The 26478-nt window shown below is 47.7% G+C and overlaps 1 protein-coding gene across 5 annotated transcripts; it reads right to left on the reverse strand.

The window, feature by feature from the left end:
- Positions 1 to 2083: 2083 nt before the first annotated feature.
- eif4ba (eukaryotic translation initiation factor 4Ba) lies at positions 2084 to 25182 on the reverse strand. 5 transcript variants are annotated; one of them, XM_035382002.1, is made up of 15 exons: positions 25094 to 25182; positions 20539 to 20679; positions 19372 to 19577; positions 17587 to 17703; positions 14894 to 14948; positions 14279 to 14416; positions 14037 to 14189; positions 13481 to 13645; positions 12098 to 12338; positions 11125 to 11213; positions 10151 to 10400; positions 9326 to 9366; positions 7579 to 7708; positions 3265 to 3337; positions 2084 to 2298 (listed from the first exon to the last, which is right to left on the reverse strand). In XM_035382002.1, exons 1-15 carry the CDS (start codon positions 25104 to 25106, stop codon positions 2218 to 2220), a joined length of 1893 nt encoding a protein of 630 aa, XP_035237893.1. In that variant the 5' UTR covers positions 25107 to 25182; the 3' UTR covers positions 2084 to 2217. The 5 variants fall into 5 exon arrangements, with proteins under 5 accessions (XP_035237893.1, XP_035237890.1, XP_035237889.1 ...); XM_035381999.1 differs by lacking the exon at positions 25094 to 25182 and adding an exon at positions 24502 to 24598 and having other exon boundaries at positions 11125 to 11204; XM_035381998.1 differs by lacking the exon at positions 25094 to 25182 and adding an exon at positions 24502 to 24598.
- Positions 25183 to 26478: the final 1296 nt, after the last annotated feature.

Here is a 26478-nt window from a genome sequence, read left to right on the forward strand (position 1 = left end):
TCAGCCCCTGGGCCCCAGCACAGCTGAGGGTGAAGGGGGAGAGGAGGGGGGCAGGATGTCGCCAGATGACCCTTTGTACAAATTCTTTTTAAAGTCATGGAAAAGATTTCTTGTTCTTGGTTTCTGTCCAATTTACAAAGATGCACGGCTTGATATCAGGGTTTTTAGCCTGACCATTTCTCTTTAACAAATATGGCAAGCTGCTCAGCCTGTTTTAATGTGGCTGAAGTTGTTTTTCCCTCCTCTCCGCTGCCAAATAAAACCTCAGATATCAGCTTATTGGAGCTCCTGTTGGACAATTCAAACACACAACACAGCTGTTGCAATTATTATATCATCTAGAACTAGTCAACCTGAAACAAATCAATAAAATATGCTGTGGCTACTCAAGAAACACACCTTACAATACCAGAGGTTAAGTCCAGGTAAAATAAGTGTTGAACTTGAGGAAATCTGCCCTTAAAAATAATAATAAAAAAAACAAAAACAAAGCAAAGAGCTGTGGACTCCCTAGGGTTGAGATGGAACTCACAACACCATCAAAATGAACCAAACAGTCAGACTAATATCGAATGGTCAAGCACACCACTTTTGCACATGGTACAGAACATTCCCCTACAAGTTTATGACATCAAAAAAAAAAAAAAAAAATCAGAAGAGTGAAATTGCTACTTAAAGACCACTCCAAACTCTATACTGATACTAAGAACTTGGTTTCCCCAAGACACACCACTTGGGTTATTTTGTGGAATTCAGGGTGAGATTCTGTAAGCCTCTACAGTACATTAGCAGGGTGATGAAAGCTTGTGTGGAACAGTAGTGATTTAGGTTTGGATTTGGCACTGGCCCAGATGCTACATCCTCTGTCAGTTCTGTAGGGTCGCTCGTGAAAAGCGAAAATTAAACAGGCCCATGCAGTAAAAATGGAGGCTTCCGCTTGGCGCACGTGGCAAGCCTAGTGAGGGCAAAAAAACAAACAACATTCACGTTGTCCCATTAGTCAGCAAGGCCAAAAAACACTCAGGATACATGGAGGGAAAAAACAACAAGAATTCCAAAAAAAAAAAAACTTTCCCAACACTGCCGCACCATATTATATGATGATTTTCTCTGAACAATTTTATAAGATTAAAGTTTGCTTGTGGTGAGTAAGAATGTCTGTGGATCAGGCTGTCATGGGTCAGTGTGTCTGTCGATCTGCCTGTGGTGGGTTTGAATGTCTGTGGATCTGTCAGTGGTGGGTTTGTATGTCTGTGTATCTGCCCGTGGTGACTTTGTATGTCCGTAGATCTGTCAGTGGTTGGTTTATATGTCTGCGGATCTGTCAGAGGATTGTATGTCTGTGGATCTGGCTGTGGTGGGTCAGAATGTCTGTGGATCTGTCAGTGGTTGGTTTGTATGTCTGTGGATCTGGCTGTGGCGGGTCAGTATGGTTCATTTCTACATCCATGTCAACGGTGTGTATGGTCTTTTTGCACTAAAGAATGATTTGCTAAAGAAGCAACAGCTACTGAACAACAAGCAGGTCCAGCTGGCCGGCTGGGATTAATGTCAGAAGTGGTAATATGAAAGGATATAAAGCCTACAGAGGGACTGGCTCCAGCCTAAACCTGCTAACCAACAACACAGTACAGCCTACTGGAAAACTAGTAATGCAACAAATCCTCATCCCTTAAAAGGGGAACTACACTGCACTCATACCAGTGTGGTTGTGCTGATAAAGAGGGGACCCCCAAAGAACAGGCGGGATGTGGGACTTGCTTTGGGGACACGCTTTACCTCTGGCAGCAGGAGCCCCCCAAAAATCAGCATCGGACCAGGCCGGGAGGTAGAGAGTGACGGTTCCGCCGACGGCAACCAGGGCTGTAACAATAACTTCATCCATTTCCCCAACTTTTTTTATTTATTATAATTATTTATTCCAACTTTTACCATTTTTGCACTTTCCTTTTTTTATTTTAAAACAAGTCCTGTATTTTACTATGTTTAGATACAGAGTCCTGAAGAGGGACTGAGGACTGCTTGCTGGGGGGTGGGACGGGTGGGGTAGCAGGGGCAGGGGGAGGGGGGTGGGGGTGGGGGGGTGGGGTGGGGGGGTGGGGTAGGGTTTGCGGTTGGGGATGGGGAGCGGGGTTCTGCTTCTGCTCCGCTGTGGAGAGCTGATTTAATTCTGATGAGCTTCCTTTTCATTCGTTCGCTTTCTTGCTTTTCGGCTTTTTACTCGACGTTCTCCTCCGCTTCGTCTCCTTGGTCGCCGTCCATTAGCAAGGCTGCGTATTTACTGGCGGAGCTGAATGTCTGTGGGTGCGGGGGGGGGGGGGGAGAGGGGAGGTGGAGACACGTTAGGACGCTGCGGCACAACAGGTGCGTTTGCTGCATCGTTACCATCAGACTGCCTTCGGTCAGCATTGTGAAGACAATTATGAGCCATGTCGTTTAAAAGGCAGCTGCTGACACATGACCCCTGACCACCGCCCCCCACCCCCAGAAAAAGGGTTTTCCCATGTACTGCTACCAGTCTGACTCACTGTGGCAGCGTGACCTTCTAGTAAAGAAAAAACATTTAAAAGACTGGTGCTGCATAATATGCATGAGACGTTATGGAGTGGTATTGAGTGTTGATGAGTGGTTAAGGAGTGTTACAGAGTGGTATTGAGTGTTGCTGAGTGGTTAAGGAGTGTTACAGAGTGGTATTGAGTGTTGATAAGCGGTTAAGAGTGTTACAGAGTGGTACCGAGTGTTGATAAGCGGTTAAGAGTGTTACAGAGTGGTACTGAGTGTTGATGAGCATTTATGAGTGTTACAGAGTGGTATTGAGTGTTGATGAGCAGTTATGAGTGTTACAGAGTGGTATTGAGTGTTGATGAGCATTTATGAGTGTTACAGAGTGGTATTGAGTGTTGCTGAGTGGTTAAGGAGTGTAACAGTGGTATTGAGTGTTGATGAGCAGTTATGAGTGTTACAGAGTGGTATTGAGTGTTGATGAGCGGTTAAGGAGTGTTAGAGAGTTGTAGGGAGTGTTACAAAGTGGTAAGGTGTACTGAGGAGAAGTTAGGTGTGTTATAGAGCGGTATGTAGTGTGGAGGAGCGGCACGGAATATCGAGAACTTGAAAAGAATGTTATGGAGTGTTGAGGAGTGATATGGAGTATTGATGAACAGTCAAGAGCGGCACGGTGTGGTTAAGAACATTATAGAGCAGCATAGTGTGGTTAAGAGTATTATGAAGCTTAGGAGAGTGGTATGGAGCATTCTCAGGACTCACAGGGCTGGGAGACTCTTCATATTTCTTTGGCTCTGTTGCTGGTCTGGAGTCTCGTTCTCTTCTTCCGTCCTTTCTACAAGCAACACACAAGGACGAAATGAGACCTCCGTAACATCTCCATTACCGCTTACACGCACTTTCAGACAGGGGGATAGAGGTTACTTAGCAACACGTTGTCCGGTTTAGAGGTACCTCTGAACTCGAGCATTCTCCCTTTCTTAACAAAGCTCAAACAATTGCGACAGTTTCATACACAATGAAATGTATGACTACCGTCAACTATGTCAGAGCAAATACAGCAAATAAATAAAGCTGAAATCAAAACAAAGATGTCACAGACAGCCTCTCGCATCTGCATGGTCGAATGCATCAAACTCTTAGAGGGCTTCACAAGTCAAGCTCGAGCTCACTGCCAGGTAAAAAGCCTGCGAATGGACTGCCAACATTCCCTTACCCAAATACGGGACAGAACCACGAACAATAAGGCCGTTGTCATGTGTTTCTCACATGATACCATTTACAACTGTTTATTTAGCAAATTAACAACATCTGCACCCCTCTTGAACAACACAAGTCTGACTCTCAGAAGTCTTTAAAGCACAAAAGAAGGGCCTTTTGGCTGAAATGCAGGATGTCCTGACTAATATGGGACGGCTGGAAACTCGAAGCTGCTACCGTCACAATCAGCCTCTTTCACAAAATGGCGATCTAGACCGGAAGGGGTGATAACTTTCTTTCCGCTGCTACGGATGCATGTATCTCAGCACACTAAAAACCACGGATCGGGGGTTTTTTTTTTTTTTAATTCACATCACTCTCAAGAGTCAAAATGTCAAACACTGCCCGCAATTTTGAGAAGTTTCAAGGTGACGTGAGGCGGTCGAAGCTCAACAAGTGCCACACGTTATTTTTTTTTTTAGCAATTTATTTTCATTTATGAAGGTAGGCAGGCAGAGAAAAGGCTAGCACGTATGTATAGCCTTGGCAGCGAGCGTGACTAACTAGCTAATGACACAATATTTGACATTTGACAGTGCTTCGAATTCTGTTTATGCAACAAAACATTAAGGTTTCCGTTCGGAGATGCAAAAATCCACAGAAAATGGATGGTTAACAAACATTTTACGAAGCTAGCTAAATGGCCGAAAGATACTTGATGCGTGCACAAGTAACGTTACAGCCATTCCTCATCAAAGCACACACAAAAGCAGGTAGGAGTACAGCAGGCTTGAACACCCACAACCACAGATCCGTAGTCATTACATTGCATTACATTTAGCAGATGCTCTTATCCAGAGTGACTTAGACAACTTTTTACATAGCATTTTTACACTGTATCCATTTATACAGCTGGATATATACTGAAGCAATTTCAGTTAAGTACCTTGCTCAAGGGTACAACGGCAGTGTCCTACCCAGGAATCGAACCTGCGACCTTTTGGTTACAAGCCCAGTTCTTTACCCACTGTGCTACACTCTGTGCTTAGGTCTGTAATTAGGTCCCTCAGCCTTGTATTGAAGGCATCCACAAGCTATGGGGTAGCAGCAGGCTCAGTAGCTGAAGCTCTTCTGTCAGCCATTGGAAGCAAGCGACCAAAACTGGGCTGCATTTTTGAAGCTCGCTTCCTTGTCAGGCTGAGAGACGTTAGAACACTAGCGCCAAAGCGGTTGGCTCCAGTATAGGCGTTTCAGCCATCTGTTTTAATGCAAGTCAATGGTAAGAATATGGTAAAAAAAAATACGTCAATAATTCAATTATTTTTTTCCACAATAAAAAAGTCACAATAGATGTTTTTTCTTCATCTAATGTCTCCTCATATGCCGATTTGTTAAGTTATTGTGCTATTGGACAAGACGGTAATATCTTGTGGACAAATCAGGGACAGTTTGTGTCACTACCGGCTTACCGTATCACGCGCGCTTAGTGGACAACCGGCCTCTGGCTGCAATTTGTACAACATGGCGGCTCTCACAAACAACACTACCCGGGCTTAGAAATGCTTTTGACTAAGCCCATAGAGAGTCAACGGGTGATGTCACAGTGACTTTGTCCATATTTTTCTTGTCTATGGTTAGAAGCAAGAAAGCTATGGATGCTCCAGCCCAGCTCACTGGTTTTAGTCTTATTTTCAGGTGAGAAATGTTACACAAGCACTCAAACATTTCAATCGTATGTCAAACAAACCTGAAATTTAGAAAATGTTAGAAAATGTGTTTTATTTGAATATTATCAATAGTTTTTTAGCTAGCTATCACAGCAGTAGCATAATCATTAGCATGTTCGCTAGCAAGTGAATCCTGTTACAGTTATAAGCTTTTGTTTCATAATATGTAATTATTTGCAGTCAAATGTAACATTAGCTTCACTTCTATGATATCTAGTAATATACTTATTTGTATGTATATATGAATGATGGCTTTGTATTTTGTATTCATTTCAGCCTGGTTAATTTAAAGCGAGCTAACTTGTGACACGTTGAGTCTTCAATCAAGCACACCAACTAAAATGGAAAAACAGAGTTTAAACAGGAGTGTTATAACCTCAGAAAAACAGAAGATAAAATACAGTCAATCATTTATACTTCTTAGGCTAAAATGAAAGTTTTTATCTTTAATGCTTCAGTGAGTATCAACTTAAAAGCAGTTGAATCCTTAGATTAAACTGCTTTTAAGTTTCCTTATGAATAAAAAAAAATTATTTCCAAAACAATTATTTGCCTGTTTTTTATATAATACGATTTTATATATACATCGCTTAAGACTACTGAAGGTGCTTGTTGCAGGGCTACTACTGAACAACAGGGCTGCCTTTTCCCCCCTACAAATCACTCCCCATCTCTCCTAATAGTTCTTATCCACAACTTTATTTGGCACTGGACTGCACAAATGAAAGGACAAATAGGGTTCCTTTCCTCTGGGAGACTGAACAGCGAGGAACACTGCAAGCCTTTTCATTTTTCATGTTTTGTGTTCGGAACGCAGCCATTTTTCATAAAGAATGAAGCTACCAGAAGAAAGTTACAACCCCTTCTGGTTTGCCCACCCGGAAATCTCATAGATATTCCTCAGACCAGACACAGTGGGGGGAGTTATGCAAATGAAGTGCTGCTGCAGGATCCCTAAACTCCGCCTCTCTGAGTGTAAAAAACAATCCTTCCAAAAACAAATAACTTCAAACTCCCTGACTGACTGCCAGACTTCCAGCTCCAAATGTAGCCCTCCTGCCAATAAACAGAAAAGCAAAGTTCTGTTGTGATTTGTGTATGTAAAACAATGGTGTGCAGGCTAGGCCCTGGGGCCCTTGTATGTATGCTGGCTTTATAGTTACAACCAAAACTGCAACCCCTTAAATGTAAGAAACTGTCAATTTCTCTTAACTTTATTCATGTCATGTCTGCTGAGGCATGATTTACCCTCTTAAGGCCACATGTCAGAGACCTTCCTATTTACTGGCTTATGTGACCAAGCATATATAGTTTACCCAATCAGATTCACCGTTCAGCTGGTTAGCGTGAGACACAAACGATATTGGTGATTGCATAAAATCTATTTTAATATGTAACACGACTGAGGCACTAGAAAGACGTGGTTTTGGTAAGTGGTACAGGGTATTGGATAATTGCTGGAATATTTAAGTAACATCTCCACTTTCCATTTTGAAACGCATGTTTTCATTACAATTGGTAGCAAATTTTCCTCCGCACACAATACCCCAGTTATAGAACGGCTTATCAACAAAAACCATAACCGCAACCAAACCATGCATTTCAAAATGTACATTTGCTTTATTCAGCTCATATCAGGTGAAGAAATGTCCTCTATTTTTAACAAGTTCCTTTTTTATATACTGCATGATAAATTAATAAACGGTGTCAAGTTCCAACACACAGCTGTACAATGATTCTCCTTTATGAGAAAAAGTTCGAGTAGGCGCATACCTGACCAATCCATTACTCATACCCATCCCGAGTACAGAGCCAAACCAGAAATATGTTAATGCGTTTCAGTGGGGGGGAAAAAGGAAGAATAAACTTCAGCTTTTAACAAGTTGGCTGTGGCATAACCAGCATACAGAGGGACCCCAGGACTGCTTTTGCATACCAGCGGTTTTACATGACGTCCCTAAGGCTCGCTACTTCTGACTCAGATGCTCAATATGCAAATGGACCAGGAAGGTGGGCGGGAGTGGGGCGGGGCCTTGGTTCCCCCCACCCCCTCCGCAGCCCTCTCTCGCGTGGCCCGGGATTAGGGGCGGAGCTGAGAGACCCTGCGCTGCTCTGCTGGGGGCGCCAGGGGGGCGCGCCGATGGCTGACCTGTCTGCCTCCTTTCGCCGGTCTCTGCTGGCCGCGTCTCCTCGCCCCCTGCCCGTGCCGGGACCCGCCGCCCCGCCCCTGCCCCGCGGGGGGCCCCGGTCCCGGCGCACGCCGTCCGCCTTGTTCTCATCTGCAAGGAGACCCGACATTGAGGAGGCTCTGACCTCTGACCCCACACGAGGCCGAGACAAACCCGGCCGTCATGTGACACGGGCGACAGCGTGTAACCAGAGCCGCCCCTGACCTCACAAACAGCTTCTGAGCTGCCGATCCCAAGTGAAACTGAAATTTGTTTTAGATTTTTACAAAAATAATGGCTTTACTGGAAAGGAGAACAAATGGCCATTTAATGTAAAGCACTAATTAAAGTAAAAATGTGGATATAAAGAAAATGTGCTATGCAAATACATATTATTATTATTATTGTGAATAAACTTTCCCATTGCACCACTTTAAATAAAAGAAACTCTAGTGTTTGGGGGGACTCCGCCCATTATCAAGGGGCCCAGATGCAGGTCAAAATGGGTGCTGTGGAGAACTGGGTGTGTCGCACGTGCATTTCCATGTGCTGTGACAACGATGACCTTATTCCCTCACACCAATCACTCATTTTATAAACGGGCCAATCAGTAACGCCACAGAGTGCCTCAGACACGCCCCTGAGGATCTGAGCCAGCTGCCATTACAGCCAAGAACACTCCGGCCCGACAGTTACTGTACCCTGCGTTTCACTGTCGCTTTTTTATAACGCAGAGCCAACAACGGGCCCTTCTTTCACTTCTGTAATAGAAAGCTGTACAACAAAAGCTGGGGGCTTATTGAGCTGGAAAGCTCCAAGCTGGGCTCGGGGATATGGAAGTCATTAAGGAAGCCAAACCCTTCTTCTGAGCGTGAATTTCAACTGACGTGATTGTCATTTCCTGTGTGGCGGGGGCATGTCACGTGTCATTTCCCGACACCTGGCAACGATTGGACCAGTGAGAGTATGTGCGGGTCACGTGACAGAGCAGAGTGTGATGTAAAGACGTGGGTGGCGGCCCCAGCTGGGGCGTGGGGAAGCGGAATGGAGCAATGCCGGTCTGCAAACAAAGGGAGAGGCGGAGCACAAAGACCGGCGGGCCCGCCCCCTTCTCCTCCCCCTAAAACACATAACCCTGCAGCCTATGGGATCCGAGGACCAGCAGGCTACAGGCTGTATCCAGCCTTATTCCCCCCAGGCAAGCCCCCCGCTCTCCCCCCAAGACCTGTGAGGAACAAGCCCATTCAGGCTCCACACAGAGCGCTGAAGCAGCCAGAATCCAGCTCATCCCAGAGGGGGGAGGCACCCACTTAAACAGCTTCTTTACAGCGGAGGCCATATTTTTGGGCTCCGCTGAAGGAGGTCCAAAGCATGAGGGAGCGGTTTTCGAGAGTTTGAGGTCGGCGTGACCCAAATGAACCTACTGCCTACTTCTACAGCCCCAGGGAACGAGGACACACCCACAGGGCTCTTCAAGAGTAACAGGAGGGAAGTTCCATACTGAGAGGAGCACAGCATCACTGTCAGTCATTAATTTGTAACCAATCACAAAAAAGTGTGATTAGCTCCACCCATTTTTCATGAAACCTTGCTCTCCTGTCCCCAACTGACAGCGTAAGGGTGGCTCCACCCATTACAGAGCTGCTGAATCCTCACACTGCCCCCCACTTCCTGTTTCCTGTTAGTACTGGCTGGCGGGCGGCTGGTGGGCCGTTTGTCCGTCCTTACCTATGCCCTTCTGAGAGCCCTTTTCCTCCACTGAGCTTGAGCTGTGGAGAGACACACACGTCACACACCAAACGCAGAACAGTCAAGCAGCAGACAAACACGACAAGCAAAATCTGCCACTGACAGGCTAAATGCATCTGGCTTTGGTTTGAATGGTATGGCAGTTCACGTCCGACGTTTGTATATTTTCTAGCGCATCAGGTAGATTAGAGAGAAAAAAAAAAGTTGAATGATCACCTAACACACCCATGGTGGCTGTTATTCTTATTACACTTAAAAAACCACAATTCAATCTATCGTGCAGCTCTAGCATTGTATACAGTGCCTGAGCGGGTGTGCGGTTCTGAACAGGGTGGCTTTAAAAATGAGTGGCTTTGTAGAGTGGCTGAGGGGGTGCGTGGTTTCGTCTGTAGTGGCTGAGGTGTGTGGTTTCGTCTGTAGTGGCTGCGGTGCGTGGTTTCGTCTGTAGTGGCTGAGGTGCGCGGTTTCGTCTGTAGTGGCTGAGGTGCGTGGTTTTGTCTGTAGTGGCTGAGGTGCGCAGTTTTGTCTGTAGTGGCTGAGGTGCGTGGTTTTATATGTAGTGGCTCAGGGGGTGTGGTTTCGTCTGTAGTGGCTGAGGTGTGTGGTTTCGTCTGTAGTGGCTGAGGTGCGTGGTTTTATCTGTAGTGGCTGAGGGGGTGTGTGGTTTCGTCTGTAGTGGTTGAGGTGTGTGGTTTCGTCTGTAGTGGCTGTGGTGCGTGGTTTCGTCTGTAGAGGCTGAGGTGCGCAGTTTCGTCTGCAGTGGCTGAGGTGCGCGGTTCTGTGCGGAGCGGGGGGGCCTCGGACCTGCTGAGCTTCGGGGGGTTGGCGCCGCTGGGGGAGACGGGGGATCGGCTCTCCCCGTCGGTGGAGCTCCCGCTGATGGCGCTGCGCTTGGCCCAGGCGTTCTCCTTGGGGGGTGGCGCCGGCACCACCTTCAGGGGCAAGGCCTCCTGCCTGGGGGGCGGGGCCCGTGTCCCGGGAGACGGTGGGTCGTCCTCGCGACCGCTGAACACCTCGTTCTCCACGGAGCGCTCACTCTCTCTGCGCCGAGACCCTGGGGGGGCGGGGGGGGGGGGTTGTTACACTCTCCAGAGCCCATTCAGAGGGAACGCTGATCCCAAATCCTGGGCCTGGAGAGTCTCTGGGGGGGGGGGTTCTGGTTTTCGCCTTAATCGGCTACCAATTTGGACCGAAAAAAACCAGACATGATGAATTTACTGTGAACTCAAATACTTTAATTGGCCCAGTAAATACTGATAAACAGCAGACTCTGTGGGTCTCCAGGAACAGGGTTGGGGACCAGGGCTCTACACTACAGCTGCTTTGAAGTAAATGGTCTGCATGCTGGTTTAGTTTCAACCTGGAACCCTCAGTAAATAAGCCAACAGGGTGTACTCACAAAGGACAGTTCCCTCAGGTTTTTGACACAGACAAAGTACAATGTCTGCAGGTATCATACCTCAGTAATATCTCCACCGTATGCTCATAATGAAAATGCTACATCAAGTAAATGAATAAATGAGTAAATGAATAAAGATCAAACCACCACTGTATGAGACCAGGGCGTTATTTGGCATGGTAGCCAACGCACCTGTAGGAGACCAGGGTGTTATTTGGCATGGCAGCCATCACTGCTGTATGAGACCAGGGTGTTATTTGGCATGGTAGCCAATGCCCCTGTAGGAGACCAGGGTGTTATTTGGCATGGCAGCCATCACTGCTGTATGAGACCAGGGTGTTATTTGGTATGATCAACTGGATGAATGGTGGGTGCTCACCCCTGCCGGAAGTGCTTCCCGGTTGCGATGACTCGCTTCCTGTCCGAGAGCGCTCCGCAGGCTGGTCTTCATTACGCCAGCTGGGGTGCCTGAAGGAGGTGCAGAGGGAAGGAGGAAAAGAGGAGGAGGAGGAGATCGAGAAGAGCGATAGAGAGAGGTGGAGAAAGAAGAACAAACAATGGCAAATCAGATCATCATTTAAGCTCTGGAATCTTCAGTCCTCTACAAATCTTTCCAACGGATCTTTTACAAACATTTCTAAAAAAATATTTTTTTTGGGTAGAACCAGTGATACTGTGCATACAAGATTGTGACTGTTAGTAGCTTTGTCAACCATGCTGTAATTTTTTTTTTAAAAAGCAGGAAGCAGAGGAGTGGCAATACCATGTGACCGTTTCCTCAAAAACATGACTATTAAACATCCTTGAGGCAGGCTGCTATATCCTGAGACCTTGAACACCAATGCAGTGCGGTAATGCAGGAAAACAGCGCTCTCAGCTGTCCCTCATTCAACACCTCTCTCTCATTCTAAACGGACTGCATTTATATAGCGCTTTTATCCAAAGCGCTTACAACTGATGCCTCGCGTTCACCAGAGCAATTAGGGGCTAGGTGTCCTGCTCAGGGACACTTCGACACGCCCAGGGCAGGGGATCGAACCGGCAACCCTCCGACTGCCAGACAACCGCTCTAACCTCCTGAGCTATTTCGCCCCAGAAAATTCTAGTGCCCTTCCCCAGTGCCCTCCCCTCTCCCTGGGCCTGTACACTAGTGCCCTTCCCCAGTGCCCTCACCTCTCCCGGGGCCTGTACACTAGTGCCATTCCCCAGTGCCCTCACCTCTCCCTGGGCCTGTACACTAGTGCCATTCCCCAGTGCCCTCACCTCTTCCTGGGCCTGCACACTAGTGCCATTCCCCAGTGCCCTCACCTCTCCCTGGGCCTGTACACTAGTGCCCTTCCCAGTGCCCTCACCTCTCCCTGGGCTTGCGCTCTGGCCCCCGGCCCTTGTCGTCATCCAGCTGCCTCTGGAGCTTCTCCTGCTCCTTCTTCAGGCGCTCCTCCACCTCGCGCTCCTTGGCGGCCGTGTCCACGGGCTTGGCCCCGCCAAAGATGGAAGCGGCCCGACCGGTCTGGGAGGAGGGCGGGCCTCCCTGCTCGTCCTCCTTGGGCACACTCCGGGGCTTCAGGTTCAGTTTGGGCCTCTGAAGAGGGCCTGGGAACAGAGGGGGGAGGGTTTGAGTATGAGATGACACACCGACAAGCACTAACCCCAACCATGACAAGCTTCAGCATTAACCAATCCCAGCCCAGCTCAACTACAGTACTACCAATCGCGGCCCTCGTGCCAACCAAGCACGGTGGTGCTGAGCTTTTAGCCGTTTGAGACAACGGTTACGGTGTAGCTGGCCCAAATTCAGGAAGAAACAGAAGTGGTACATAAAATGGTGCCTAATTCAGGGGTGCTCAGCCCTGGTCCAGGCCATCCGCAGAGCCAGCTGGTTTTGTTACTCAAAACGCTCTATTTGAGGGATGGTTCGTTTTCTGGGGTATTCTGATGTTGTTTCAGTTTTAGTGTGTTTCCATTGGCCACACAGGTTGCGTGCGATGGAGGATCTCTTAGTCACCTACAGAAGTTACAGAAAAGTTTCTGAAGACCAGCTGGCTTTACGGCTTTATGATGCCTGGTACAGGGGTGTTCAGGGGTTCACTGTTTAAAGCAAGAAAACACTTCAACTAACTCCACAGCAGCTTGTAGAGTGAGGTTATGCCTCCAGAAGTCATACATGTGTATCACCACACAACTCTCTTTTTCCAGTTATAACCACTTCCCCCTGAAACATGCAACCTAAGGCCACTGCAACGAAGGAAGAAATCCCAGCACAATACAAACATGGTAATTCTGTTTAAAATTGTGAATAAAATCTACAGAATTGGTAGCGTGGTCCATACGTGCAGCCTGTGGAAATAATTACATACAAGCTGCTTTTACTTCAAGCGTACTCTCTTGCTTTAGACCACAAAACCCCTAATTCCTCTATACTAGCCATTATAAAGGGCATCAAAAGCTCCTGCAGGTAACTAAAATACCCCCTTTGTCAGGCACAAAAGCTGCCCGGGACAGTCAAAATATTGACCTAAACTGAAATATGAAAAACCCCAGAGAGTGAACGATCCATCTTTTCAGGCTGAGGTCATGCCACCTGGTTTCTCTGGTTATGGAGTTTAAGGAGATTAGCAGACATTACAGCTCTGCGACCAGGCCAGGGAACCCTGCCGTAGTTTGAGCTAAAATGGATGACATTTCCACACCGCCACGCTGTCGTGAGTGAAGTCCACTCCCCGGGGAGAACGCACCTCTTTCCTCGCGCCTCTCCTCCCGCTTCTCGTACCGGTCCTCGCGTTCGCCGTAGCGATCGCCGAATCGGTCCCCGCTGCCCCGATACTCGTCGCGCCGGTCATCGTAGTCGCGCCGGAACCCGCTGCCGAACGGGCGCCGCCCGCCGCCGCGGGAATCAAAGCCTGGGAAGGGGAGGGGGAGGGGCTTCTCAAAACTCCCATTTACTTCAAAATGGCAGCAGTGCAGGAGGAAGCACATCTTGCACAGTACAGGCTTTCACAGGACATCTCGTAGTGTGTTAGTGTGCAGGAGCAGTACGCCAACACACCATTACTTACAATCAACACTTAACTCAATTCCTGTAGATTAGCAAATGGTGTATTGAAATTTTAAGTGGGTAAGCATTACTACTTACATAATCACAAACGTTGTGTTTTCTTAGTAAACACTGCACTGTACTTAAGTTTCTCCACAATATCAGCTGCTGTGTAACAGTGTGGGCTACATACAGAATCATTGGTTACATGTCACTGTCCATGCGGTAAAGGTTCTGGTGGCCTGGTGCTCACTCACCTCCTCGGTCGTAGTCTCTGCGGTCCCGGTCGTCGTACCGCTCGCGGTAGCGGTCCCTGCCGCCGCCTCCGCCGCCGCCGCCGCCGTCGTAGCGGTCGGTGTCCCGGCGGGGGCCGTCGCGGAAGCGGTCTGACTCGTAGCGATCCCGAGACCCTGCAGCGAGAAGAACGGCGCGTCAGCGGCTGTGCGCGCTCTCAGACCGCCTTAGCAACGGCGTCGCCGAGCGGGCGCACGTCACTCACGCTCCCCGAAGGCGTCGTCCCTCCGCGGGCCGTCGTCGGTCTCCCCGGTCGGCCGCGCCCGCCAGTCCGAGTCTGTCTTGTCGGGGCCGCCGTCGCCGCGGTTGCGGTCCCGCCCGGACATGGACCGGTCGTCTCTCTCTGTGGGAGGGGATGAGTGTGAGAGACGCACATGTACTGTGTGTGTCTGTCTGCCTGTCTGTCAATCAGTTCGTATACACACGTGTGTCTGCGCGGTTAAACCTGTGGGGTCTTTCTAAGCTGCAGTTGGCTTAATAATACAATACAAGACTCACTGTGATGGATCCAGAAACTGAAATCAAAAGCCAAGCAAGCAAGGGTTGGGGTCAATGCACATATAGACCAGTCTGTCTTCAGCCAGGGTTAATATGACAATGCTGCAAGTGATCTCAGTGTACCATTCTCATTAGACTGGCCTATAGTGGGGTAAACCCTGGCATTAGCATACCTTTCTCATTAGCCTGGCCTATAGTGGGGTAAACCCTGGCATTAGCATACTTTTCTCATTAGCCTGGCCTACAGTGGGTAAACCCTGGCGTTCGCATACCTTTTTCCATTAGCCTGGCCTATAGTGGGTAAACCCTGGCGTTAGCGTACCTTTCTCGTTAGACTGGTCTGCAATGTCCACACGGATCCGTCGGTTTCCCAGGTTCTGCAGGGAGACAGAACAGCCAGTGAGCAGGACGGAGGGAACGCCACTGCACAAAACTGAGACGTCACACTTTCACAAAATGCCTTCCTGAAGTGGCACGACTGTGCCATCTAGTGGTCACAGTTATGGATACAGCAGAGCTATACGTACTCAGGCAAATAATATGGGCCAGTGATGAGTCAGTCCAGAACATCATTTAAACAGAACACTTTAATTGATCAGCTATTATTTATAATGGATTATATGACACAGTCTCTGACTAATGCTAGAGCAGGCACTAGTCACTCCAGACCAGGAGGTACTGCTGGAGCAGGCAGCACCGTTAAATATCTACCAGCCTGAACTACTTCACATTCTAGTCCATTGCTAAGTCGGGGGAAAAAAACATGTAACCTCAAAGATACGAAATCATCGGGAATGAGAGCTGCTCAGAACTATGAATTTCAAATTAGCCGAGTCAAATCACTACTTGCATTACCGCAGCCTTTTTTACAGCAGTCTTCAGCTCCCAATTCAAATTTATAACCTAATAAATAGTAGAATGTAAGCGGGATCTTGCAGAAAATGCACGTAATTTTTTACACTGACTGAATAGAAGTCACAGCACAACAATAAACGGTCTACGGTTGACAGCAGCTAGCAGAAAATGCTACCCTTCTCAAATTCTCCAAAGCACGACTGCAATTCCAAATAGAGCACCTGTGTTTGGACGCAGCCCTAGCAGGCACTGCACCCTCAGTCACAGGTTCCATGCAGAAAGCTCCCAGCATGCTAGTGAAACAGAAAGCCTTGTACAGGCCGTCAACAGAACGGGCTTGAGCACACAACCTTCTGGTTGCTGGTCCCGCCTGTCTACGCTTCCCTAAGGCGTGTCATTTCCATTACATTAACGGCGCCTGATCTCATGTTTAAATAATTCTGCACTGCTGATCTATGAATTTGAGTCTTCCAAACAGATTTGGTTGAGAAATGCAACTGAAATGTTTTCAGTCTGCGGGGGTCGGCGAAATCGGAAAACACTCCGTCCTCAACCGAGCGCCCAACTGATCCAATTACACAACAGAATAGTAGTGGTGAAAATAGAGCCTTCTCTTTTAATTGTCAGTAATCTTCAGTACTTTTACTAGTATCTAAAGAGTTAAAATCATAATTTGACCAAGTTTGATCTGTTTCCAAAGCCTGCTTGTATTGTATCACCAAGCAGGACATTGGCAGACCTGCAGAATTCGCCCAGGTCCCAACACGCCGCAGCTCTCTACCCCTCCACGGAAAGACCACACAGAAAAATGTCAAACTACCACTTTGCAATTTATTTTCTAGCGTGCTCCGTAGGGGACGTGACCCGAACAAAACACAAATGTGCCGGCAAAATGCCAATATGGAGGGTTTGCTACTGCTCACAGGGGAACTGCCCACATACCCAGCGAACACAAAATATTCTCACGATGTCACTGGAATGTTCTGTCATGCTATAACATTGCCACTACATGGCAACAACAGTAGAACGTTCTGTGCTCAGCTGGGCATTCATATAACATCCAGTTACTGAAAGCACATGTTCAACAAATTTGCTGTTTGCTCTGCAACACAATACAGACCCGGCTCATTACAACTCCTCATCTTTCACAGATGGTTTAGTTTCTACGAGCAGGTTTCCAAAGATTCAGCATTTAGGATTTCAGTGACTTCAGCAGTTAATCAATAGAACAAGAGTCTTCTAAAATTTATTATTTGCCACGGCACACTACAGAAAAGGGAAACATTAGCTATCTGAGAACCATTTCGATTGATCGAAAGTCCTTAAATTAGCATGGAATATTAATTCTTCGTAACATGAACATCCGTTTCTGACATCATGGCTCACCAAAACTGCAAATCATTGCTTGTCAGAGATTAAAAGCCTCCAGTTTAAAATGATTGAGGGCTCCTGATACTTCAAGAATCACAATTAAGTTTAGAGGAAAAACCAGCGTCAGTCGGGTACTGCAGGAACTGGGAGGAGAACCACTGTCCTGACCAAATAAGGACAATCTGTTTAACGAGTGTCCAGAAAAAGCCTATGGTAGAGATGGCTTAGGTTTCCACCATTTTAAATTACTGAAACCCTTTGCAATGAAGCATTCAAAAGGTACACTAGTTAAATCAAGCCACAGCTGCCTTCATTGAATACTGAACCTTCAGAAGAGAACTGAAATTCTGTGAAAGGAGACCTTGTCAGAGAACGTGGCTTTGCCTCTGTTAGCAGAGTTTTGCCTATGTTTTCCATGTACTGGTGAACACTGGGGGGAGCGGCTTCCTGTATTCTTACAGAGCACATGCGAGAGGGACTGCAAGTGGAGGCCCAGTCTGACCCTGGTCTTTAGTCTCTGAAACTGGTCTTTAGTCTCTGGCCCTGGTCTTTAGTCTCTGAAACTGGTCTTTAGTCTCTGGCCCTGGTCTTTAGTCTCTGAAACTGGTCTTTAGTCTCTGGCCCTGGTCTTTAGTCTCTGAAACTGGTCTTCAGTCTCTGGCCCTGGTCTTTAGTCTCTGGCCCTGGTCTTCAGTCTCTGGCCCTGGTCTTCAGTCTCTGGCCCTGGTCTTCAGTCTCTGGCCCTGGTCTTCAGTCTATGGACCGGGCCTGGTGTTTTTATGGTCTCACCTCCTCGTTGAGGCTGAGGGCCCGCAGCAGGGAGTCCACATCGTCGAACTCGGCGTATCCAAAGCCCTTCAGTCGCTCGGGGTTACTGGGCTCCCGCGGCAGACGCACAGCGCTTATCTGAGGAGGGGGGAGGGGGGTAAGAGGGGGGATTAGGTTCACACACTAGAGACACTTTCACACATCCACACCTGACATCTCTTCATCTCGAATGTCCCCGCTCGGCACAAAAACCTTCATCAAACAACAGAAATACTGAGGGTGAAGAGGGTGCGCTCGCGGGTGAGGGGCAGTATCGTGGGTGAGGGGCAGTATCGCGGGTGAGGGGCAGTATCGCGGGTGAGGGGCAGTATCGCGGGTGAGGGGCAGTATCGCGGGTGAGGGGCAGTATCGCAGGTGAAGAGCGCCACTCGCCTGCCACGCCTGAGCAGGAAGGACTCTAGCTACCGGTCCCCAGTGACCTACACTCCGCTACAGCACATTAACTCCACCGAGTCAGGCCTCACTGTGGGGAAAAGCATGGGTTGTGCCACTCAGTATGAAGAAAAAAAAAAAGCTCATACCCGCCAAGCAACCCGCTCACCCAAACTCAACCCAGAGTGTGCCAGAGAGGAAACATGAGTCACTCTGACAAGAAACCAGTGGGCGTGTTCAGGCCAAAATGAAGCACTGTATCAATGTGACCCTGTAATATCAGACACGCACGTACACAGACGTGCGTACATACAGCCATACTCACACACAGATACGCTCTCTCTCGCACACACACACACACACACACACACGAGCATATATGCAAACACACTTGCTCACTCAATCACTCACTGTCTCTCTCTCTCACGCACGCACACACATACACGTGAGCATATATGCAAACACACTCGCTCACTCAATCACTCACTCTCTCTCTCACGCAAGCACACACATACACGTGAGCATATATGCAAACACACTCGCTCGCTCAATCACTCACTGTCTCTCTCTCACTCACACACACACATACACACGCAGCTGTACAACTCAACACTGCTAAATATAAGCTAGAGGTGAGAAAATAGTTAGAGAACCCCACACCCCTGCCCCCAAGGGGAAATAACAAAACCTACAGAACCCCCCAGAGCAGGCTGTGTCTCTGGCGGCTCAGAGCGAACCCCTCTGTGGCTGCAGAGCCCGGCTAGGCCGCTGCGCGTGGAACAGCACTGCGGTTAAGAGGGACACAAATGCACTCGTCCGATTCAAACACTTCAGATGTTTAAATGGACGTGACGCTGGCACCTACTTCCTTGTAGTGAAACCGTAAGGGCAGGGAGCCGTTTTATTTTAGGCGGGTTCATTTGGCATCGGCGCACCCGTGCGCTCGTAGACTGGCACAGCAGTGCTGCAGCACATTCAGGGGAAATACTTCATTACTGCGCAGGAGCCAATGACCTAGTCATTCACTGATGGAAAAGTTCATTAAAAATACATTTTAAAAGACTCATGATGGGAGGGGAGGTCAAGTTAATTACCAATCGCCAATTTAGAAAGGCCGCTGCCGGGGTTCTAATCAGCGTTCCATTTCGTTTTGCATAAACTGTCCCCCAGCCAACAAAGCATGATGCAACTCTACAGGCAGCCCGGCTCTGGTACGTCCCAATAGACAGCGTGAAAGAAAGCACGCTGACCCGGTCCGACCCGAGCGACCCCAGAAGACTCGGCGTTCGCACAGACGGGGTGCGTGGCACGTCGGGACACTCGACGCCTGGCCTGCCGCCGCGCGGTCGCTCAGGGTAACGGGGTGACACTCACACTCAGTCCACGGAAGAAGTCCTTGATGGAGTCCTCTGTGACATCATAGGGGAGGTTCCCCAGGAAGGCGGTGTAGGGGGGGCTGCGGGGCAGGCGGGACCGGTCCACGTTGGGCTCCCTGGCGGCTCGCGGCGCGGTCGGCAGGATTGAGCGGTCGATGGGCGGGGCCCGATACATATCGTCCTCTGTGTGCCAGGAAGTGGAGACTGGGGGGGGGGGGGGGGTGTCAAGCATCAAATAAATGAGTCTCAAGCCACACGTCCCTTCAAGTAGGGATGGGCGATATACGGCAACAATAATGATTGAGTGCAATATAGGTTGTAGCCACAGTACTGCCATTATTTTCATCTGTTTCTGTTTAATTATACCTGACGGGTCAGTAATCAGCCACACGTCAGAGGCCGTGCGAAATGCTTCCGGGGAAAAAAAAAAAACATCACTGCTGTTATCTATTTGGTGACCATGAGACAGCCAATCGGCAGCAAGGCCTCACAGCTCCATGTGATTGACAGAAACACATCACATGATCACATGGAAGCTGTAGGACCTTGGTGCTGATCGGCTGTCTTATCAACATCCAATAGATAACAGTGGTTACTTTTTTTTTCCCCCCTGAAGCATTTCACACAACCTCTTTAGTTTGGTAGTTTACAAACCGCATCAGATGTAATTAAAAAGAAAAAGATGAAAGGAAAAGGTAATGCACCATTCGGTGGCTATGACCTTCACTGCATTCAATAATTATCACCGCGATATCGCCCATCCCTACCTTCAAAGATATTTCAAAGACGTCAAAGGCATTATGCTACATGACAGTACATTCTACAATTACACGGTTTAGTCTTTTACATACAATCCATTCACACTGAAGTAACTTGGGTTAACCATCTTGCTTGAGGGCATAACAGAAGTGTCACCTGGGAATCAAACCTATAAGCTCAGAGTTAAAAGCCCTATTCCCTAACCATTACACTCCAATGCCGGCCTTAAAAGGGATCCACACTCATACACTTTTTCAAAGCATGCCGACCTGTAACTGTAACTTAAGGATACGTTTCTGAAACACCCCCGCCCAACCACACCCGACCCCTCCTGTCACACCACTAAAATAATTTATTTCTGAATCGTAAAATAAACATTTTTTAGAAGGCACTTCCTGTCGCTCACCATCTCCTTCCAGGTCGTCTGTCTCATCGGCCCAGCTGGTAGGCTTGGCGGAGGGGTAGCTTGGGGGGGCGTTGCCCCCGCTGTCCTCTGCCAGGAAGTCGGTGAGGGTCAGGGTCTTCCCCTTCTTATTCTTCTTCTTAGCTGCGGGGCGGTCAAAGCAAACGGTCGTCGGTCAGAGCGGCTCTGAGAGACGGCCAATGAGAGCGCACCGCGTGAGATGCGGAACGCATGATTTGCATCTAAAATCATAAGCAAAGTCTAAAGACTGAAAAGATGGGGTCTACCAGTCAGTTTGGTCTTTTTTCCCCCCTACGTTTTTATTTTTGAGAGAGGAGACAGTCCCAGGTCAGGACTACACACAAGACCACTAACCCCCACCCCAGCAGAATCTGAACTCAGAGTGCAAACTAATAGTGAAACGTTAACAGTAACCACAGAGAATAAAGCAACAGGAATTAAATCTCACAGATTAAATGTCCCCTCACATTGGGCTTCTGCGATATTAATTGGATTTGAGCAGAATCAATCCACGTCAGCTATCACATGTAGACCTACCTGATTTACAAGCAGGTCTAACAAGTGAATTACAAATTCACATCGACAGCTCTGTACAGACCCGCCCCCCCCCCACCCAAAACTCATCTGTCAGCAGAGCCACCATTTACACACAACCCTAAGTGCAGTGGCCATTTCTCAAGACTGCAAGACATTGTACAGAACGTTCCCACGCCTGAATCAATCTATAGTACATGGTCTCAAAAGCATCCATAGACCCTAGGAGACTAGAGGTACTTTTTAGGTAATTTTGTGTTAAAACTTCTCAGACAAGACCCTTTCCGGGTACATGACTTCAAAGCTCTCAGTCCTTTGGGAGTGAATCAAGTTAGACGTTCGAGTTTTCCTTGGCTGAACCTTTATTTCCAGTGACCCGTTCTCTTCTCTCAGCATAGTACCATTGTCTCTATTTTGTTTTGGTAGACGCAGCAATGATTGCAATGACCAATTAACAAGAGTAATATTTGGAGCAATGGAACGGCTGATATGTTCCCTAGGCACTGGGCACTGTGGAGTGCTGTTGCAATTACTCCAACTGACAACTTCCAAATTAAAGAGTGCTTTTGAAACAGTGAATTGACGGGCTTGGGCCGAAATTCTTGCATGTGCTGAACTGAAATAAAGTGCTATTTATATGAACATAGACACCCCCCCCCCCCCCAACCCCAAATTTCTCAAGTGGCACCTGAAACGCCATTCAGAGCACCCATTGATCCCAAGAGAGGAGTCTGCAGCCTGTCCCTGCAAACGCTTCCGGGGGGATCTGGAAAGCAGGTGTTAAACACACGCCTGCGCAGATAAACACACGCCTGCACAGACCAGCACACGCCTGCGCAGACAGCACACGCCTGCGCAGATAAACACACGCCTGCACAGATAAGCACACGCCTGCGCAGAAGAGCACACGCCTGCGCAGACGAGCACACGCCTGCGCAGACCAGCACACGCCTGCGCAGACCAGCACACGCCTGCGCAGACCAGCACACGCCTGCGCAGACCAGCACACGCCTGCGCAGACCAGCACACGCCTGCGCAGACCAGCACACGCCTGCGCAGACCAGCACACGCCTGCGCAGACCAGCACACGCCTGCGCAGACAAGCACACGCCTGCGCAGACCAGCACACGCCTGCGCAGACCAGCACACGCCGGCACAGACCAGCACACGCCTACGCAGACCAGCACACGCCTGCGCAGACCAGCACACGCCTGCGCAGACCAGCACACGCCAGCTCAGACCAGCACACGCCAGCACAGACCAGCACACGCCGGCACAGACCAGCACACGCCAGCACACGCCAGCACAGACCAGCACACGCCTGCACAGACCAGCACACGCCAGCACAGCTGCTCATGCCTCCTCCGAACAGTTTGCACTAATTCATGGCGATAGGCAAACAACCCCACACCACCCGTTTTTATGAGTACACTGGCAAGGGTTCCCAGTCTGTTGCAGGGCGGCTAGAGGTCTTCAAGGAAACATTACTAGAATCTTGAAACGAGTTTGAGAATGTTTGGTTAAATTCAAAACTGTATTTCCTGCTCTGTAGCAAAATGCAAATCAAGTTTATCCTGTAATTGCCCAAGTAAATGTAAATCTACCACAGACAAGTAAGCCACACAACATTAAACACATTTCCTTCTCTAGACACACAGGCTAACTGGTTCACTTTCCAGCAAGTGCCAAAAGTAATGTATCCACAGTAGTCGCTCAAAGTTTTAACGAGAAGCATAGTGTTATTGGACGCATAATAACGCAATCTGGCAGTTTATTAGAACCTGTAGGTGAGCTTTGCACAAGGGTGTCCTGTACAGCTGAAAGTTTCAGGATTCGGTGTAAAAATATCGAACATCGAATTTCGAACGCAGTTTTCAGACTCTGCAGATCGATAACAAAAACAAGGTGCATTTACAGGTATGCTCAAAACCTCTGACATCACAGCCACGTGTTGTTTCGAAAGAAGGCTGTTTTGATCTGGCACTGACGGTGTTTAACAAAGGAAAGCCCCAGACCCATTGTGAGAAACCATACGGTCAGGACATTCTTTTACACAACGCGGAGAATTCCCAGGCCAGGCGCTACGGTGAACACTGATCAGAGACCGTAACAAATACAGTAACGTAAAAAGCAGGTTTTATGAAGAACTGGGGAGCTAAATGCGAGAGTTTAATTAAAAAATAAAGCCTAGTGTTAATGGAATCACTAACAACAAATGTGACAAAGCGTTCATTTCTGCAAGTTAGGGAAGCAACAAAATAGAGTTGCGCAAATAAGTCATGTCCAGACCACAGCCCGTAAAGCTATATAAGCCAACATCGCTAAATTAGCAAAATGAATGAGTCACTTAAATCTAACGTTAGTAATCTGTAGGACGATTAACAGGTTTTAATGAAAATGACAACCGAATAGAGCTGGTGCATGGAACAAGTTATACAGCCTACCTCAACGTCACACCACGATAGTTCGTAGCATTTTGCTAACAAACATTACCAAAATATTTGCGACAAGTTTCGGAAATCAGTAGTTGTCGAACGAGAAATGTGAGCTAGCCATCTGACGTTCGCTAGCGAAGCGTCTGGTGGTGGCTAACATTAGCGGGAAAATGAACTGATCAACTGGCTAACACTAGCTAGACAAGACATGGCCACATGTGGGCTACACCCTCATATATCTAACGTACAGTACTAAAGCAGCTAGCGCTATCAAAATCGGTTAGCCGCTCCAGAGCGCGAGCTAACGTTATATTAGTTAATTTAGATTTCTCTCAGATTTATTCAGTAAACCGACAAATGGGCAGCTTGTTCCGAGTGTTTGTCACTTAGTACTAGGGTCTAAAAGAAAATTAGACTTATAAGTTAAATCGGTCGTATGTAACGTTACAGGTCAAACATTGACAAACTGTCTCGTTTCAGCACGTAACGATTGTCTGAAGTTGTGGGATTCGACGCGATCAACTTGTGAAATCATCATCAGCACATCTACAGTGTTCAATTGACAGTGTACAAATAAAATACATATCTCCGTTAAGTACTGGTGTAGGATCAAGCAACGTGTTTTAAAAAAAATCTAACTGGATGTGAAGCACAGCATTGTTGCAATTTTGGGCCTACACTGACGGACTATGGCGCTAGCTGAGATAGCATTAGGCGCTGCCTTGCAAAATAGTGTCCCCCCTCCTCCTCCCCTACTTAGCTAGCCTAGTAGGCCTAGTGAGATCACTTGCCCTGGGACGATTTCAGTTTCGATTACGACTGGATAAAGATTAGTCATAGTTAAGTGGCAATGCACGATTACCGAAGACTGGTTACGTCGCGAAACAATGGCTCTTAAATTACTACCGAGCTAAAATAAATTGCCCCTTAACAAACCAACCACCATCTCAATTTGCTAGTTAGCCAGCTAGTTTACCTCCCTTATCACCCCCTCCCCACCAGTAGTACACGTGGGGACTTGCAACCCCCCCACCCCAGCTGAGCCCCTCCTTCTCCATCAGCGCGCATGCGCTACAGAACAGTGCGTTTGCTTAGCTAGCTAGCTAGCTAATTCAGCGCCAGGAGGCGGACACAATGTGGCAAGCCCTGGAAGTATTGGCGCAGCAATACCCTGAGCTGGCTACAGTACGTTCAACGACAATTAATAGCGCAGACAAACATTTTTCAAAACAACAATCATAGTTTTTCACAGCATCCCAACATTGCGCACAGCTTGTGGGATATGGCGCATGTAGGCAGAAGGCTCACTAAAGTACAAAAAAAGCGCTGTCGATTCCCCCCTAGCTACCACTCGCTTCCAGCACTTCCCGGCGCTGCGTCTACTCCTCGCTCGCTGAAAGCTTTCCCATCAATCTATAATAAAAACATTTCAAGTCGCGCTGACATTCCCATATTTAGTAGTTAACACTCATGTTATCTCTCTCTGTCGAAACGTGTCTCGACACCGACCGCCCATTCCCTCCGTATTATCCACACCGGCCCAGCTCGCCTCCCCACATAATCCTCACCTGACGCCGCCATGATGGAGAGTGAGTCCGCATCAGTGTCCCGGATGGAGGCGTCACATGCTTACTGTCGGGAGCGCGCATCAATGCACGCGTCCCAAGTTGCCGGGTTAGTTATGGGTTAGTTCCCCTCTCAACCTGGTTTGCCTTAGTATTGTTTTACCCATTAAACAAAAGTAGGTGCTTTTATTTCTCAGACGAATTGAACCAGTTAATGTAACTTCAAAAGTTACCATTCAAATTCTTGTCACTACAGCCAGGTTATAGCTCAATTTGCTATCTTACACATTGTAATTTTCTGCACGACGTTTCATCATTGAAATGACTGTATGTGCCTAATGTATACACATAAATAGTCTGCTCTGTGCATCAAAACCTATTACAGTGCTCCTTATTGTGTATTTTATGTTTAAAAAAACGTAAGGATATCAAACTGTCAAACTGCCAAACGAGTACGACTTTGTTCTTACAAAATTTAAGAAAACATAAATGTTAAATGGCCTTCAAGCTCAAATTGAAGAGAGAGAGAGAGAGAGGGTTTCAGGAGGAACTACAAACAAAGGGGACATTAAGCTAAACATAAGATTAAATATATTTTTGGGGTCATTTGGAATTTCTTTGATCACTTAACTGTGCAAATCCATCATATAACTATCATAATTTAGCCAGCAGCAATAATACAGTAGCCCTATGTTGTCATGTGGTTGAAGTAAATCAGAGCTGAGCAGCACTTGGGTAGGAGACTTGACCTCACAGTGAAATTAGAGGTGGCCCCAACAGGCATCGAAGAGAGAAAATTATGCTTTACAGCTGTGCACAATGGTAGGTGAAACCCAAAGGAACAAGAGTCTACATGAGCCTTGAGAACTCTCATAATCAGCTTATAGAAAGGTGGCATAATATCCTTCTTCATCCCAGACTGCAATTGAGGGCATTGAGACCACCAGTCTAATGGGGGAATGCTCCCTTCCGGATGAACTAAGACTCCCAACACAGTAACTGAGAGTTTTTGCTGTAGGAGATGCTGCTTTTGCATGAGTAACAGCTGTTGTATGTGGGAAACTTTTAAATCTTGATTTGTTTCTCCCGGCCACAGAATTTGTCCCGGGATTGGCTTTACAGTCTCTTGCATCTCTTGCCCACCATGTCTCATTGAATTGTGAATGTAAATTTCAAATGAGGAGTCCTCAGCTGACCCCTGTAGGTGTACAGTATTGTAAAAAATGATCAAATTTACAGAATGATCAATGGTAACAACAGTTGAGCCAGGGAGATTGTCTAAAGCCCATTAATAAAAAACAATAGACAGTCTGTTATTTCCCACGTCATACTTACATTCTACAGGAGCTGACTGCAGTGGTGTTTCTGAAGTTTGAACATTTGAACTT

This window comes from Anguilla anguilla, chromosome 11 (assembly GCF_013347855.1).
Source record: "Anguilla anguilla isolate fAngAng1 chromosome 11, fAngAng1.pri, whole genome shotgun sequence".
Taxonomy (NCBI): domain Eukaryota; kingdom Metazoa; phylum Chordata; class Actinopteri; order Anguilliformes; family Anguillidae; genus Anguilla; species Anguilla anguilla.

What these genes read in the sequence shown, in the direction of transcription:
- eif4ba (XM_035381998.1), bottom strand. Translation starts at nt 24,583, where the DNA reads ATGGAGAAGGAGGGGCTCAGCTGGGGTGGGGGGGTTGCAAGTCCCCAC. An exon ending in GGAGAGGCGCGAGGAAAGAG is followed by an intron (nt 12,339 to 13,480) that starts GTGCGTTCTCCC and finishes CTCTGTTCCCAG; the next exon opens with GCCCTCTTCAGAGGCCCAAA. An exon ending in ATGAAGAGTCTCCCAGCCCT is followed by an intron (nt 2,299 to 3,264) that starts GTGAGTCCTGAG and finishes CCGCACCCACAG; the next exon opens with ACATTCAGCTCCGCCAGTAA.